The following is a 17,006-nucleotide window of genomic DNA, read 5'->3' on the forward strand; positions in this document are numbered from 1 at the left end:
ACCTATAAAAATACATTAAATAAGTAAACAGAACCAGGAGGAGATATTGATGGCATAAATTTCATTTTATCATAACATATAAAGTGCATGCTGAGTCACTTTTGTCTGTAATGCATGTAGAATATAGAACTTACAATGGCATGGTATAAAGACTTAAGAGCATGACTTTTGCAAAGCTGTATTATTTGGAATTTCAACATTCATGACTAAGTTTATTAGGTGCTCTCAGGAAAATGCCAAGAAAATCTATGTGCATTGATTGCTACCTGGTAGCACGCTCAGTGTTGCCCCCCTCCGTTGGTTTTGTATTTTTAACAGTTTGGCCTTTCCTCCTTTTGTTTTCTTCATACTTTTCACCGTGATACTTTAGTTTTCACCAAACCTCTCCCTCTTCCCTCCCTTCTAAAGCGAAGGATTGGGGACACTTCAGGTTTGAGGCATTTTTGTGTAGTGGACAGGTGGATAAGTAACAGGAAAATCAGAACTGCCAAGGACCAAAGATGAACAGGTAGGCAGTAATCAAAATACTTTTTTTAAAATCAGCAGTATTCAAGTATTCAGTATTCAACAGTATCTAGATATACCCCGGTAAGTTTTGGGCATTGCCACATTTAAGCACAGTAACTCGCTTTCCATGTAACCATTAAAGGCGCACAAACATATTTCCTAAGGGTAGCAGCTGCTCATGGTGATCAATACATTGCACTTTTGGCCTTGCTAGGTTACATTTTTGAATATGTCAATGTCTGAAATAACTTATTTTTTTTTTCCAAACAAAATAATTCTTCACACAGTTTTTGCAAAGAGCATCTGCTATAAAATATTGTCATTCCTTGGACATTATCACTGCTTAGAGAACTGGGAGAAAACCTACTCTAATGATTGGAACAAAAAAGTGCTAGCAACTGAATTTTTTTCCTATGGACTACATCCTTTCTCTTCAGGACTTGCAGGACAAACATTTCTAGGCAAATAAAATTGGTGCTAGAACACAGCATTGTAATACGAGTTGGTTTCATTCTTAACCACAGAAAGGCTACTGCCTCTTTATATTACTACAGAGATGTAGACTGCCTTTGATTCTCTGCTAAAGAGTGTTCTCTCTTACTTACATATTGTTTGGCATGCAGGATCCTTTGAACACATCTCCATAAAAAAATTCTTACTTTGCTTCCAAGTAAAATAAATTATATATGTTTAACACAGGAGATGTAGCCGTGGCATAAATGTCTGCTTGTGAAGTACTCCAGATATCATTTCAGAATATAAAGAGTAATTTTAAATCTGCGGGTTATCTTTTCAGTTTTTATAAGTTTTCTTTTTATGTTTATGTACAGGATACAAATAATTGTGTCATTGAAGTGTTTAATCCAAAAAGCCAAATAATAATAAGTCAAATGCTTTAATGAAGTCAAATTAAATTACAGTAAGCAAAACCTGCAGCCTCATTAAGACAGCAAAGTCTGATTGCTAGGCTCTATTTTTCTGCCAGGATATAAAGATTTTTTAGCAGGAGCTCACAGTAATTGGAAATTATTTGTTAACTGATTTACCAATATTTTCCATTCCGTATTTTGCCTAATCAATGTCACATTGGTACACTATTATTATCCTGTTCATTCTTTTAAGGTATTAGAACAATACTGGCTTTACCCTCCTTAAAAAAGTATTAGTGTTTCAAGAACTTCTGAATATGAACGTTGATAGACATGTTCATTCCAAAAGCTTTAATGGCAGTTTTCTTTCAGTAACTGAACCATTCTCCCTCATCTCTGACTAGAAAACAACTCTTCATCATATTTAACAATATATTTAAATCAGCTGCCATCTTCCCAAATGACAGAACAAGTATGTGTGTCTATAACATTTGAAGTTTGTTACTCTTTAAGGTTTAAGCTCTCATCTTCGGGTCTTAATAGGGTCTTCTTGCTATTCAGATAATTTTCTGTATTCTATATTTACAAAACCCCTCCAATTTCTTCATTTTAACTCCGTTGACCATATGTATATTTCCCTCAAAATCTTTTACTTGCCACAGGAATATTCTACAATTCCTATCATTCAGTGTACATGAATGACACCACATTCTTTCTCCAGTTTTGCAGATGTTTGCCTTGTAAACCACCCTGGCTTTCCAGCAAACATATTCCTTAGCTGAGGCATTCTGGCTGAGTGGGTATCTGCACTACCACCCTTAAACCACTTCCAATTACTATTCTCCCACTTCAGATTAAATTTCTTCTCCCAACAGACTTACCCAATAATAATATTCACCTTTATAAAATTAGCACTTCCAAAGCATTAAGTATATGTATTATTGGCTTGGACTTAATTCTGTTTGCACATATCAAATGTGTTCAAATCATTATCAGTTATACCTAAGCTATGGCTAATTTTTAATTCTGTGATCAATTCCTTTTCATCTGACAAGATGAGGTCTAATAGAAAATTCTTCTGTGTTGGATGCAACATTTTTTGAGTTAGGAAATTGACATTTTAAATATTTTGAAATTCCAAGTACATTTTAACACTGGCAGCATGAGGCCTTCGGCATATGTCACTCAGCCTGAAATTCACTCAGTACAGCAGTGCTTTCCCTATGTGTTGTAGGTGGGTAAGGCATAGGTCATGCTGTTCTCTAGTGTGATTTGATATCAGCTAAGTACCCGTCAGCTTCTGACTTATCCACTAGAACACTGACCCATAAACATGCAATATCCTTTGTTTCCGATTGCCATCAACTCAGAAACAGGTAATGACATTTTTTAAGTGCTTTCTGTCCACTTGATCCTTCCAAAATAGATTATAGCAATTGATTCTGACATTCCTGTTTTCCAAACAGTTGTAGCAATAAAAACTAGGTCAAATCTGTACTAAAAAAAATTATCTCCTGCCAGTGTGAAGTTTCCAACACAAAAAGAGAAATCACTGAAAAATCTCTGCTCTTTATATTCTGCAACATCCCAATTGGGTTTCTCTTACAGTTTTCATTTGCACTTAGCAAAAGCTCATTGGTTCCTTCTCAATATTTCCATTTCTGACCAGTCCCCAGACAGCCAAGCAGGCCAGCCCCTTAGAACAGCTCCTCTGTGACAGTACGTGTATCTTTAACATTAAATTTAAATTAAGCAGCAAACTCTCATCAACAGAAAGTGAGGACATTTTCCACAAACCAAATGCCTTCATGTTGTCACTTACTCAGAGATTCAGTCTAATGCTTTTTTCTACTTGCTCTTTCCCTTACTCAAAAGTCCTGAAGCACTTTAGGAAGGTTCAGAGATCCTCAAAGGACAGAGGGCAACAAAGATGATTCAGGGACTGGAGCATTGGTCTTACAAGTACAGGCTGAGGGAGCTGAGCTTGTTCAGGCTTGAGATGACTGAGGGGAGGACATCATGAAGGTCTGTCAGTACCCGTAGGAGGGATGCCAAGAGGATGTACCAGGCTCTGCTTCGTGCTCTGCTGAGCAACAGGACAAGAGGCAGCAGCAGAAACTGATGTGCAGGAAGTTCCACCTGAATATGAGGAAGAACTTCTTTACTCTGCAGTGACCACACACTGGAACAAATAGGCCAGAGAGATTGTGGCCTCCCTCACCTCACTGCGATATTCCTGGACCATCTGGGCACAATCCAGTGCCATGTGCCCTGGGACAGGGGAGTTGGACCAGATGAATGACCCACTGTGGTCCCTTCTTCTGTGAAAGAAGAAAACCTGCTCGCTGCAGGTGACGCTTTAGCATCTGACAGACTGCCCACACTTCCTTACGTGTCCGTACGATCCAGGCTCTTTGCTTGCCAGATTGAGAAACTCGCTCAGTTTTAAGGGACGCTCCCGTTTGAGGCAGCTGGTTCGGAGCTCACCTGAGCTCCTGGAAAGCCCATCAACACCTCGAGCCGTGCCGGTTCCTCGCAGCCCCCGCGCTTCCCAAGGTCTAATTCGGCTCCAGCGCCTCCCCGAGCGCGCCGGGAAGGGGTGGGATGGTCCGTGAGAGCTCCGAGGGCCCGGCCCTCAGCGCCGCCCGGCCCCGGCGCCGCCCGCCCCCGTCGCCATGGCGAGGCCGCGGTGTCCCGTGAGGGGCTGGGCCGGGCCGGGCCGGCGGAGAGAGCTCGTCCTGCGGCCGCGCCATGAGCCCAGGTCTGTGCGCCGGGCAGCTCCGGCCGATGGGGGTACATTTCGGTACCGGGCCAAGGGCCAGGCTGTGTAGCGGGACAGGTGAAGGCACACGCTGAGGTGTCCCTGGGCGGTGGTTGGTGGCAGCCAGGCAGATGGCGGCTGAATTCCCAGAGCCGCAGGGACGGAGGGCGTGGAGGATTCAGGTCAGGCTGAGGCCGTGACCTCGTCCAGCTCACTTGGAACAAATAGCATCTATCACGCTGACCATCGATTAAAAAATGTATTGTTCGTTTGTGTTTTTTTAATCAATTTACACTCTTACTTTCAGTGTAGTAAAGCTGCGTGCCAGTAAGTCTGTCCTGTCGCATTCTGATGTCCCTTTATCTTACGAGGTGCCAAGTAGCAGCAGCTGTGCCCACAAAGGCAGCCGTGTGGTGTATCCATCCCTGCTTCCTCTCCTCCTTCCCGGGGAGGGAAATCCTCAGCCTCCAGTTAATACCTCAGAAGATGTGTAGGGAGAGCAAAGGGGTTTCCCAAAAGGTGCCGGGAAAGGCACCATTGCTCTCAGCTGTCAGCTGGTGTTTTACCTTCAGCTTCAGTGCACCTTGGAGCAATTACATCCATGGGGAGATTCCCTCCATTGTAGGATTCAGTGAAGCACTTCTTTAGAAACAAACTGCACCTCCTCGTGTTTTGCTGAATTCTGTGGGTGTTTGATTAAGTAAATGAGACGTGGCTTGGACTTTATCATAAAGGAGCAAGATGTAAAGTGGTCTTTAAATGACCAGCAATGAAACTTACACGACTGAAATAGCATGGGTTTCAGAAGGATGTGGTGACTTCGGTCATGTGTCTGTGGTTGTAATTTACCTGTAATAATTAGTTACCTTGGAAATGAGAGAAATACACCCTCCATTTCGCTCTGAAAGCAATCTCCCACATCTAAAGTAAAAGTTCATTTGGCATTATTATGAAGCAGCTTGGGATTTTTTTTTTTTTCCTTTCCCAAGCTTTGAGTTCAAAATAGGAGCCAGGGCAGTATTTTAGTCCTTGTGAGGCCGAAACATGCTAAGAAAAATGTCTGCATATGTGCCTCATGTGACACCTGTGTGCCTGATAGCCTCTTGTCCCATAGATTTTATTTCTGTGGGTTGGGAACGTGGAGTGTGTGAGCCAGCAAGGACTCGTGCACTCCAGCCAGGTGCTTTGTGCCAGTCTCCAAATTAGAGCTCCCTATCAATAGCTTTCCATGGCTGCACTGGCTCTGTGGGGCTTGCAGCTGCTTCCCCCCCTTTTCTGCCCTCAGCCTCCACTAAGGCATGGCTGTGTTCATTTCCCCACCTAATATCTCACAACAAAGAAGCTTGCAGAAAGCTTTGTGTCTTCTCTGGGCTTCAATATTGTTGCTCCAAAGTCCAATTACTATTTTTCACTGAATAGCATCTTCCTAAAAAGGGGTTTTCCTTTCTGTATAGTTTTTGTATACAAACCTGTCATTCTCTGTGAGAAGTGTAATCTTTTATAGTGATGAATTACCCATATGTTTTTCGTTCTATTGATTTTTTCTTTTCTAGGACACACTTCTGTTAAATTTTGCTGTCTCTAATTGCAGATCTGTTTATCTATAAATAATATCTATTTTCTTTCTGTAAAAAATGTTATCACCAGTACAAGGCCCCAAAAGAATGACTTAGGAGAAATATCCTATCCTGTCATCCTTTCAAACTATAATTCTCCTCATTATTCAGTTCTCAGTAACACAATTTAAAAAATTACTTCAGTATAACCACAGCAAAATACTGCATCAATGAAATGGCTTTTGATCCCAGAAAGGCTAATATATAAAATATCTGCTAATCTGATGCTGATCATTTAGTAACAAATTGATTCATATCTAATACCTATTTCCCAAAAAAAAAAAATTCCTTTCACTAAATGTAGCAAATAGTTAAATTCTTTCCCCCCTCTTATTATATTCTGTTTTTCCATCCCTATTAAAAGTTTATGCCTTCAGGCCTACCAGCAGGGCATGCAATACCTACATTAAACCAAATTTAAAAGTAAGGGTGCTCCTGCTGCTAACGTCCTCAGATCACAGACATGCAAAATGAAGGAACTGGCAGCTGAAACTTTAATGGTAGGAAGTATAGACTGAATACTTGGGGAAAAAACACAGTAGCTCTATATGACAAAAAAGTCCTCTTAGCATTTTTGTACTTCAAGATGACAAGCTAGATGATTCTAAATAACTGTGAGGCTTTTGGCTTTTGTTGTAAGTAAAACCCTGTGTTGTAAGTATAGCATTACTTACATTTTTTTTCCTTCAAAAGCTTCTTTCTAGTATGATTATGTAGGATTTTGAACATTAACACAGTGCCTGTGGTTGCTTTGCACCATGTATATTCCATCATCTGTCCATATTGTGTATTAAAATATTATCACTACTTGGACCTAGATAGCTTCAGGAAGTAAATGAGATAGCTCAGATGAATCCCATGCAGGTATTGGTTCCTGAATCAGCTGTCCCTATGAAAATCAAAAGCACCTCAGTGAAAGAGAGAAATCCATGGAAAGTTAAATAATGACCATTCCTTTGTGCTGTGTCCTACTGAAGTAATGCTGCGATTTGAGTGGAACTGGAGTTGGGTTTTAATGCACTGGAAATAACAGAGAGTGGCCTGGGAAGCAGCACAAGAAGGAAAAGAAACCACATTGCTGTGAAGGGTTGTTTCAAGTAATGTTGGTTTTGTTTGTTTGTTTTAGTGCAAATGAAGGTGTTGCCTCAAGCAGTCCTCCAAAGCCCAGGGGAACATCCCAAGTTCATGGAGCAGCCTCTTTGCCCCCCATTAGAGTTTGCAAGGTAGGTACCACTTCTCTTTCAAAGCATCATTTCTGATGTGAACAGCTTCAATCAGCTGTGCCACGGTGGCAAATCATGTTTGCTATTTTGCAATATTTAAAACTACAAAAATCATAGGCAAGGAAGTTCTCTCTTAGGAAAGTTCCAAAATTAAAAGAGAAAAAAAAAAAGGTGTCCATTGGATTAAAATGGATTTCTTGTTAACAACTGAGTGATTTAAAATTAAATAGGAGCCAACTTACAGGTGAAGCAGACTCTTTTTGTACACTTTATGAAGTACTGTGAGTCATTATGGAAACACCAGAGAAAAAAGGATGAAGTAGCTTGAAAAAGGCAAGTGACAACCTCTGGAAGAAAAGAATTGGTGTGTTTTAGCAAATGCCATCCTCATCTCAATTCTGTAAAAAGAAAAAATGTCCATTCCTAGTCATAGTCTCTTTTCTTCACATTGATTAATTAATTAATTAATTTTAGTGTTTTTAATTCTTGTTGCATATAAGAAGCCATAATGATTTTCTTGAGCTGATGGAATTTCCTAGTGTATTTTTTCCTAAGTATTACCTGCCCATGTTTTTTGTGTTATTGCTACACTAGCATCATCCATAATAACAGCCTGGGTGAGATGAGTATTTGTTATTTTTAGTAAGCTCAACTCTTAATGATGGGTGACCATGTTTGTAGTTACATGAGTCCAATACAGGTTATTACAGAACTTCTGTTATACAGCAATTAGTTTGCAAGCTTTTGCTTATTTTTTTTTCCCTTGACTGTAGTTTTCTTTAAGTTTGAAGGTGTTACCAATCAGAAGTCATAAATTCATACTTTGGCTATAAGGCAGGTGGCATTTAAAATTGTAAATGATTCTAAGGGCTTTCCCTCTGATTTTAAAAAATTTATTTATTAAGATACCTTTGTAAAGATGATGGAAAGGCATCAGGCTTTTCTTTGTTTCATTTTGAGATGCTTTTTAACTGCAGTGCTTTTCAATTGCAGTAGGCTGATAGGAATTTGGCTGCTGTAGTTCACTGTTTCTCTTTGGGGGTTTTGACTTTCTCTCCCTTCTTCCAAAGATCTTCCTAAATTTTTTTTATTCTGGTGTGAAAATTTTGATATTGAGAACATTTTGGTGTTGATTATAAGGGAATTTTCATGGCAATATCGATAAGGTGTACATCAGCAGCAACTGGATTGTGTTAAGTGCAGCCTTGAAGCACAAGTCTCTGCTGGTGCCCCTCAGCAGCAGCAAATTCTGGAACAAATTTAAAGGCACTATTTGTGAGGGAAGTTTTCACTGTTACATTGTTTTAAATACAGATATGTCAAAATATCTCTGTTTTGCTTAGCTATTTTGTTTTCATTTAAATGAACTTTGTGAAGTGTCTTCAGTATTCTCAGAGCAATAAGGAGTGTGATGCTTATAATAGCTAACATTATGAAAAGAGTTTACTCTCATCACTGTAATGAAAGACAGCAGTGTAATACAGACAGAGAAAGAGCAAAGTAATGGATTTATGTGGAACACTAGTGCTGAATTTCTTTTATCTTTGAGTGATTAACCAGACAATCTTTGTGCTCTTTCTTGGAAGGATAAAAATAAATTCACATTACTTTTATAAAGATAACATCCTCTACAGTTGGGATATCAGATTCTATTTATACACACCTTATGGTCAGCAAGTGCATATTACCCTTTCCAGGCATCTCGTGTCTATCAGAGTGGAGATGCATAGATATGGTGGCTGAAGTGAAAGGTGAAATGGTGCACAGTTCAAATTTTAAACCTAGATCCATGCATCCTGAAATTTGCTCTTTATTTTGATGACCTTCAAATTATCCCCTCAGTGGAGCACCTTTAGCACTAAGCTACTCAAACTGTGGAAAGCCGGGAGCAGTATTAAAAGATTGCATTGCACCAAGGAAAACATTTTGAGTTGGATTTGGGAATTCTTTTCTTGATTTGCCTTTGTTTTTAATTTTGGAGAAGCTAAATACGAAATAGATTGTACCACTCTGGCCCATACTGATAATACAAAAATGTAACAGTTCTGATTTAGGAAACAGTTTAAATATGGATAGCTTAATCAATTATTACTGATTTAGCTAATACACAATTTCTTTTAGTTTAGACAGAAATATCAGATAACCAGATCCCCTGAAAGCTTATATCACCTCTGTTTTCTTTCAGAAATGAAGATTTGAACTAACTACAGAGCAAAAAATTAAAAATATACTTGTATGTGCTTATAGAATGTCTGATATATTACTTTGTCAATATTTCAGTGTTTAGCTCTCCTTGGTGATGATAATATATTATACATGCTGCAGAAGTCTGTGTTACCACCTAACAGTGTTTCTTTTAATTTTTTTCATTTAAATTTAGGATACATTTGATCAAAGACAAAGATGCCATAGATGATTATTTGGCGAAGAATATCAAAGGGGTGTCAACACAAGAAGCTGCTGCGTAAGTTGGCTTTTTCGAGGCATTTCAACATCCATAAATTTATTGTTTCCTTTGTTTCTAGTCATCATAGTAATTTAAATTTAAAGTTCCCTAGGCTGTACCCTTTTTAGTGGAACTTGGCATTTAAAAATTGAGGTTGATATTAAATGATGTTTCATTTCTCCTGATGTTAAATATATCAAAGCGTTTATCTCCTTGGTTTTCCTAATTTGTATATTTACCAATGAGATCCGATTTGTAACATTATTGTTAAGATTGTGTCAGTAATTATATTGTGCTGCCTTTTTTTTTCTTTTCCCTTCTCTTTTTTTTCTGAGCCTTTGTGAAATATCTCCTTTGGGGTGGGAGCTGAGTATGCCGACATACACGTTCTTGTAATTTTGAATTACTATTTAGCCAAGCCCAAGTGCTAACTTCTGTGGTGAAGCATTTAATACCCCATTAGTTATTTAAAAACCCAGTGAATGAAAGGAATCTAGATAACTTTTGATTTCTTACAGCTGAGGTATTTACATTCAGAAGCTACAAGAGACTATGACTGTCTTATTCTTCTGGAGTATTTTAACAGATCTGGGGTTCAGCACCATCAAAATTAATGAAAGAATTCTAACAAACTGGATTGCTGCTTGGTTAAGTGAGCTGATTTATTTATTTCAATATTTAAATAATAAAAGGATGCCTATACAAGGGCTCTAGGCACCTTAACAATGAATATTGCAAGATCACCCTTGCAGCATAAAAACATTCTCTCAGTCAGGCAGGAATTCCACCAGCTAGTTTCTTGCAAAATATGTTTCTTTTCTCCTTCCTAGCCTAAGAATGTGCCTGCAAATCTTCCCTAAAAACTTCCACCTTGAAATCTAGAGAGTTACTGCAAGTATCAGACCTCAGGGAGCAAGCACAGAAGTGAGCACCTTCCCTTACTGTCCCCCTGGTTCCACACCAGCTGTGGAACTGGCTGCTCTGCTCATCACACTCCAACAATTGTCACAGGCTGAGTTGCCTTCCCAGGGAGCTGTTTCAGTCCCCAGCCCCAGTGGATTTCCACACCATGCCAGGGACACAAGTGTTCTCTCTGAGGTGATTACACAGGAGGTCACTGCTATTTTAGGAAGACCTTGGGGCTTCAAAGTATGTTTTACAAACAAACAAAAAAACAGTGCAAAAAATCCTCCTAAGTGATGTTTTTATATCCAAACCTGAGTATGAATGTTGTGGAAAAGGAAACCAGCAAGGACATCCCCAATGAAGTAAGAATTTTATCATCTGTTCTGCAATACCTACGCAAAGTGGAGTTCCCTTACAGTTTTGTAAGAGGCTGTTTTTCCAAAGTTACCAACGCCTCTTAGAAGATTAAACTGAAATATCATATATATTCTGGTGTATTTCTGTGGAGATTTTTAAAGTACCTACTTTAAAAGGTTACATTCATGTTCTGTGCATTTAATTCTCTTAGAATTTTAGCTTTTGATAATAAGTCAGCAGTTACAAAATTTCTCTCTATAAATATAATTTACAAATGCTCTTCCATAACCTTGATAAAATAATTTGAGAGCAAACAAAAGATAGCAAACTAACTACACAGTTACATTAGTATTATGCTAATCTAGTTAGAAAAAACTAAATGCATCAAATGTCATATAAAACAAATTTATTAAGTAAGGCAATGCCATATCTATAAATGATCTTACTGAAATCAGTGCAATGCTTGGTATGTCTCAGCAGGCAACGGGTATTATTATTTTAAAAATATAAGAGATGGCTTGTAATATGCTGTGTAGTTTTTCAATATTGTTTCCATTCCAGAAGCAGATTATTATACTTCTTTATAAAAGGACTGAATTTCCTTCCTCTGACATATAAATATCTTTACTTTTGTTTAATATTGAGTTTAACTATATAAGCCAGTGATTATTGCACCAAGACAAATCCTTGTAGCCACACTTCTGCTTAATATTAAACACCGTTTTTTTTAAGTGTACATTAGGCAAACAACAAATTTATTATCTTCTAAATAAAGGAGTGTATAGGTAGTATCACATTTATGGAAAAAAGCTATATTCTTTAAAATTTTCCCCTAAAATCTTATCCTTCACAATATTCCTTAAAATTGAGATGAACTATTGAAGGAAAAAGGTTGCAGTTATTCTTGTATTGTCAAATATTGTCCTGTGTTCCAAACGTCACCAAAATAGAAGAATTCAGTTAGGGGTCTTCATTATACAATCTCTATTTTTCCGGTGGAAAAATGAGATGTTTTTCATTCTTTTTCTTTGTAATATTTTTTGTCTCAGGTTGATATGATAGATGAGGGAGAAAAAATAGTGCTTAAGAAAGATAGTGCTTTAATTATATTAAAGCAGGATATTGCTTTGTTTTTTCATTGATTTTGCTTTGCTTCCTTCTCAAAGACTTTAGCTTTAAATAAGAAGTAAATGTGGTGCAAGGATCTGAAAATGGAAAAAAATGTAAAAGTCCATTAATGCAGAATTTGAGTGCTTTCTTGCCACAGAAGCAGGCTTTTGTAGGTGGAGGTTGGCTGACTCCTGTGGCCTTCAGTGTGCTTTCCTTGATACCTTCTGTTCTTAGTCTTGACTCACCAAGTCATTAACATATCAACATCAAATTGCAGTAAAAATTAAAAATAGTTCATATGACTGAACTAAGAGTCAAGAAGTTCACGATGAACCGTGAAGTAAAGCATTTTTCCTCAAGAGATTGGTTTCAGGATTGAATCTTCAGATTAGTTTAGAGCATAAAATGGGCCAGAATTTGATATTGTCATTCTTGTTTCCTGATCTTTTTGTCAGGGCCAGAAAGATCAAGTAACAGTTCTCTCCTCTTCATACAAATGAAAATTGTTGAAAGGAGGAGCACATCATCAAAAAAGAGTTGAAGACTAGAAAGAGAAACTTTGAAATGTATTTGATTAGAGGAGTAGCTTTGCTTAGCTATGTTACTAAAAAAATAATTACATTAGTGAGGTTACTACGTGTATTTTGAATACATTTGGATGATGGAGTTCTACGGTCCTCAAGGCTCTGGTGGTCAAAAGAAATTCAAATTGTTATACAGAGATGGTGAAGGCTTACCTAGGTATGCAGAAAATTTGTATTTATGTTTTCTGTCTCATGAGTGGTGGATCAGTGTGTTATGGAAAGCTTGCTTGATAAATCTGTGTCAGTAAAGACAGGCTCTGAGATTAATTTTTTTGGGCGGGAGACAACATTCTCTTACACACATTCTGTCAGATGTTTTTGAGATACAGTGGGCTGTACTGCTTAGAATTCTCCAATGGCTGGCCCACTTTAGGATTAGCTGAAACAGACAAAGGCAAAGGCTTTCATTCTCAGGTGTTCTGTGTCCTCCAGAGCAGTTGTTGACCATCTCTGCCAATACTGGGAAGGTGGATCATTAAACTATTTTTCAGATTGTTGGCTGCAAAATGGAACATAACATTTCTGCTCTAGCAGTGAGGAGTGAAGCACAGCTTCTGTAAACTCCCTGCAAAAAAAGCAGAGGGACTTTCACCCAAGCTTGACTGATCCAGGTCAACAACCCCAGCCTTGTGATAAGTTGAGTCCCATCTTTCAGGATCCAGACAAGTGCTTTAGAATAAGGTGAATTATACTTTCGAAGCACCTGTTTCTCTCCATGGCTTATGGAGAGATCGTAGGGTGACAGGCTCAGATGTAGACACATAATTTACTGCTCAATCCCACGCTGCTGAACCATGGAATTTTGAAAGCTGTAAAAAGGATGAGGAAGAGGTTTTAGAGACTGATTCCTGAGGCAATATTTTTACAGGAAGCTGTCAACTGCAGAACAGAAGTGACCTGGCATCCATTTTAAAACTTCTTTTGGTGGCATCTGAAAAAAATTTTTCCCTTCTTTAGTCAGAGACAAATTATTTACTACCCTCCTCAAGTTTCTGCTCTTTTTGGTGTCAGCATCAGCTAAGTAGAGTTAAGAAAAAAAGATGTGGGAAAATTTGTGAGGGATTAAGTGTTAGAGGAGTTTGTAGAAAGAAATAATTATTTCTTTCCTACATCCATATGTCTTCTACCGGTGATCTCTGAATACTCAGCCCTATCTGTCCTCCAGGACTTAGGAGGGAGAAACTTCCTCACCTGACTAGAGGCCAGGATGATCTGGAGTGTTCACGAGGGAGAAAAATGGGATTTGTGGGCTGATGGAGAGGAGAAGACCTACTATGAAGGTTTGTTCTGTATTTTCATCATAGCCATGATGGACTAGTAAGCCTTAGTATTAGACCTTGTCATTTTTATGACCTTGTCCTTTGTTTGTAATTTATTTCAATCGTGAGAGTTTTGATTTACTTTTGAATACAGTTTTTGATTTATTTGCTTCTTTATCTGTCTGTATTCTATGCATTGAAAGACCAGTGCTTTAAGGAAGCTGAACAGAAATAGCTGACTGGGGATTTGATTAACCCATACTTTTAGTAGCTGTCACCTCTACCGCATAAATTAATAAGGTGACTTCTTAGGTTACTCAAAAAATAGATGGGGACCTTTTTTTCATTGATATCATATTGGCATGTTGTCTTTTTCACTACCAGAAATTTTTACTGGGGCTTCCCAATTTGAAGGGGCTTGGTCTAGGCACGGGAGTTTTATGTTGTAGGGGTAGATTGACCATTTCTCTGTTAGCAAGTGAGGGTCTCAAGGAAGAGAAAAGAAGCACTACCAGAAAAAAGGTGAGGAAAATATTTTATTGGTATGGGATTAAGGTAAGGAATCACAAGGTGCATCTGCTATTACTAGCAAGCTTGCAAAAGGCAAATTGAGATGGAGACAGGTAATGTGTAGGAGCAGATTCTGCTTTTCCCTTGTATTTCAGCCTTTGATTGGACAGTATTTGGTCCCAGTGAGGCACTGCTGTGAGCTGCTTCCATTTCTTCTGTGTACAACGCTGTGAAGACAGAGGGAGGGAGGCAAGCTCAAGGACACAGCAGCAAACAGAGAAAGAAGTAAACTTCTTTCCCTTTCGTGTTCAGTCCTAGCAAGACTTTGCTGTTCTTCCTGATGTTAGTCTTTGGACAGGACCTGTAAGAACCTTATGGCCCTCTTTGTTCACATTACTCTGGTTGAAAACTGGTGGAATGTTGTGTAAACTCATTTACATTTTATGTGGGTATTTCTTCACTTTTAGATACTAAAAACTATGGAAGAGAGTAAATCAGAACCAAAGAAATTTTTTCTTTCATGGTAAAAGAAATTTTAAATTAAGGCACTCTGTCCCAAACTCCCTGCTGGTTGTGGAAAGGGAGATGGCACAAGTCACTTAGTGAGCTAGATGATAAATTTTAAATTCCTTTCACAATATTATTTAAATATGTATTTTTGTCAGTCTGAATAATTCCTAACAATCTCACTTGCCATGACCAGGATTCAATGTTTATTAAACAACTTTCAAAAAGAGATTTTAGAACTTAGAGGCGCACATTCTTTTTGGTCAAATGAATGATCTCTGTGAATTTTGGGCCTGATAAGCATATTATTTAGTGTAATTAGGCAGTGATCTGAGGAACAGAACTGTGTAGGAAGTGAATGGTTTGCCTTTCCTAAAGAAACTTCTCTGTGCATTTGTGTAATGTGGAAGATTTTTCTTGAAAAGGTTAAAAAAAGTTCTAATCAACTTCTGTACATTATGTAGAACTTCATTTTCTAAACTCTGCAAAAGAAAGTTTCATATTTAATGGGAAATCATGAATTATTCCATTTATTATCTACTTCCTCCTTTCAAAGACATGATCTGGATAAAAGGCGGGGTGAATAATTTCAAAAAATACAATACATTTTTAATGGGAAGGTGCAAACTACAGATTCTCATGACTATTAGCAAGTATAGAGGAAACAGAATTTTACTTGCAAAAACTCATCAAACTCTTGCAAAGATAAAATACATGACATACTTTAATAAAGAAGAACACAGTGAGCTGAAGTTTTTCTTTTTTTATGTAACTTGTTGTTTTTACTAAGTTTGGTCTTATGGTTTTTTTAGTGCTTTCATTTCTCAGTAGTTCAACAATATTTACTACTGAAGATAATGTACAAGCAGTGCACAACTGACTTCTATTTTTAAAACACTCCATAAAGGTGAAGCATCTCTAACACACAAAAAGAGGCTGAGATGAAGAAAGATTGTCTAATATGCCTTGGTACAGTCATGACTTCCTAATAATTTTTACAGTGAATCCTGCAGTGTGTCAAATCCTCGCCTTTCCTTTCTTATCAATCTCTTTGTGTTCTATTTGTCCTTATCCTACTGAGTAAATTCAGCTGGGGACTTGAATAAGAGATTTCCCAAACAAAAGCAAAAGTGCAGTGTGAATTGTTCATGTCAATACTGCAATAAATACAGTATTTAAGCCTAAGATAGGGTTTTATGAAATTTCATAAAAACAGCTTGAGAGGATACAGAAAGTAAATAATTATGTTTATCTGTCCTGCACCCTGTAAAATAAACGTGCAGAGAAATTTAGTGACTGCTTTGATATCATTCAAGTCAAATGGAAAGGATTCCAAACTCACATGTTTCTAGCTCTCAGATGGTCAGGTCAGCTCTGAAATAAAAGAGGGAAGTTGAGAAATACTTCATTTTGATAAATAGTACTCCATAAAATGTGGTTGGAATTACTTTTGGTTAAGGAACGTTATTAATCTGGAAAGAAAAGTGGAAAGATTAATGAAGATAATGTTTTTTTCTGATTATTCTGGAAATAATCACAGGTGTGTTTATGTATGTAAGATGAACATTTTCATAAGGGTAGAATTTTTATCTTTAGTTTTAATGTTTTTCTTTGCATTTATGTTTAGAGACAGAATGTTTCAAAAGTTCTTTCCTAAATTTATATTTCCATTTTCTGGGTTAATGAGAATTCTTAATTATTACAGTGCTTACATTCATTTTAAAACACTTTTTATGTGTCATCCTTTGATGTTTATAATTGATTAATTTTTCATTTTATGTAGCTTTGAACAAAAGGAAGTGAGTTCAATATATGTGTTCTTTGCGGGATCCTACTGACAGGGTGTGCATCTCCCTTTGATTGCATGATTTAGGTTAAAGTGTGGTTTGACAACAATGCAGTGACTGAGGCAGCAGATGGAAAAGACTGCATTGCTAAAGCTAGAAGTTCTTGTAAATAATAAATTTTAAAAGATATATATATAGCATAAAATACCTACGCCTCTTTTTTTTTTATATTTGCTTTATTTTCGTCTTTCTGTTAATAGCTCTGGATAAATAGCTCCATAAAGTTTTTCTTCTTCTTCTGTATTGTTACAAGTCAATTCCAAGTGCTGTTCTTCCCTTCCATGATGTGTACAAATCGTTGTGCAATATTTTTTATTTGTAATTAGAATAGGGAATCCTTTTTATAACATTTTGGGGGTTTGTGGATTTTATTATTTTTTGTAATACGATATTAGCTATTTCAAGTTTGTAATTTGGAATTAAAAAGCGGGCACCCCACCTCAATGTAATTTAACACTCAGCCTTAGTAGTAAAATATTCTGAAGTGTAAGCTGTCTATTACTG

General features: G+C 37.5%; 1 protein-coding gene across 1 annotated transcript in view; it reads left to right on the forward strand.

Moving 5' to 3' along the window:
• The first annotated feature begins 4,061 nt into the window (after positions 1-4,061).
• The window catches only part of TTC29 (tetratricopeptide repeat domain 29), a 114,075-nt gene continuing 101,130 nt past the window's right edge, over positions 4,062-17,006 (forward strand). Inside the window, exons 1-3 of the mRNA XM_059843967.1 lie at positions 4,062-4,137; positions 6,880-6,976; positions 9,357-9,440. Coding sequence (XP_059699950.1) covers positions 4,128-4,137; positions 6,880-6,976; positions 9,357-9,440 — 191 coding nt within the window. The 5' untranslated portion in view covers positions 4,062-4,127. The remainder of the gene's footprint in view (positions 4,138-6,879; positions 6,977-9,356; positions 9,441-17,006) is intronic.

This window comes from Haemorhous mexicanus, chromosome 4, assembly GCF_027477595.1.
Source record: "Haemorhous mexicanus isolate bHaeMex1 chromosome 4, bHaeMex1.pri, whole genome shotgun sequence".
In the NCBI taxonomy this organism is placed as follows: domain Eukaryota; kingdom Metazoa; phylum Chordata; class Aves; order Passeriformes; family Fringillidae; genus Haemorhous; species Haemorhous mexicanus.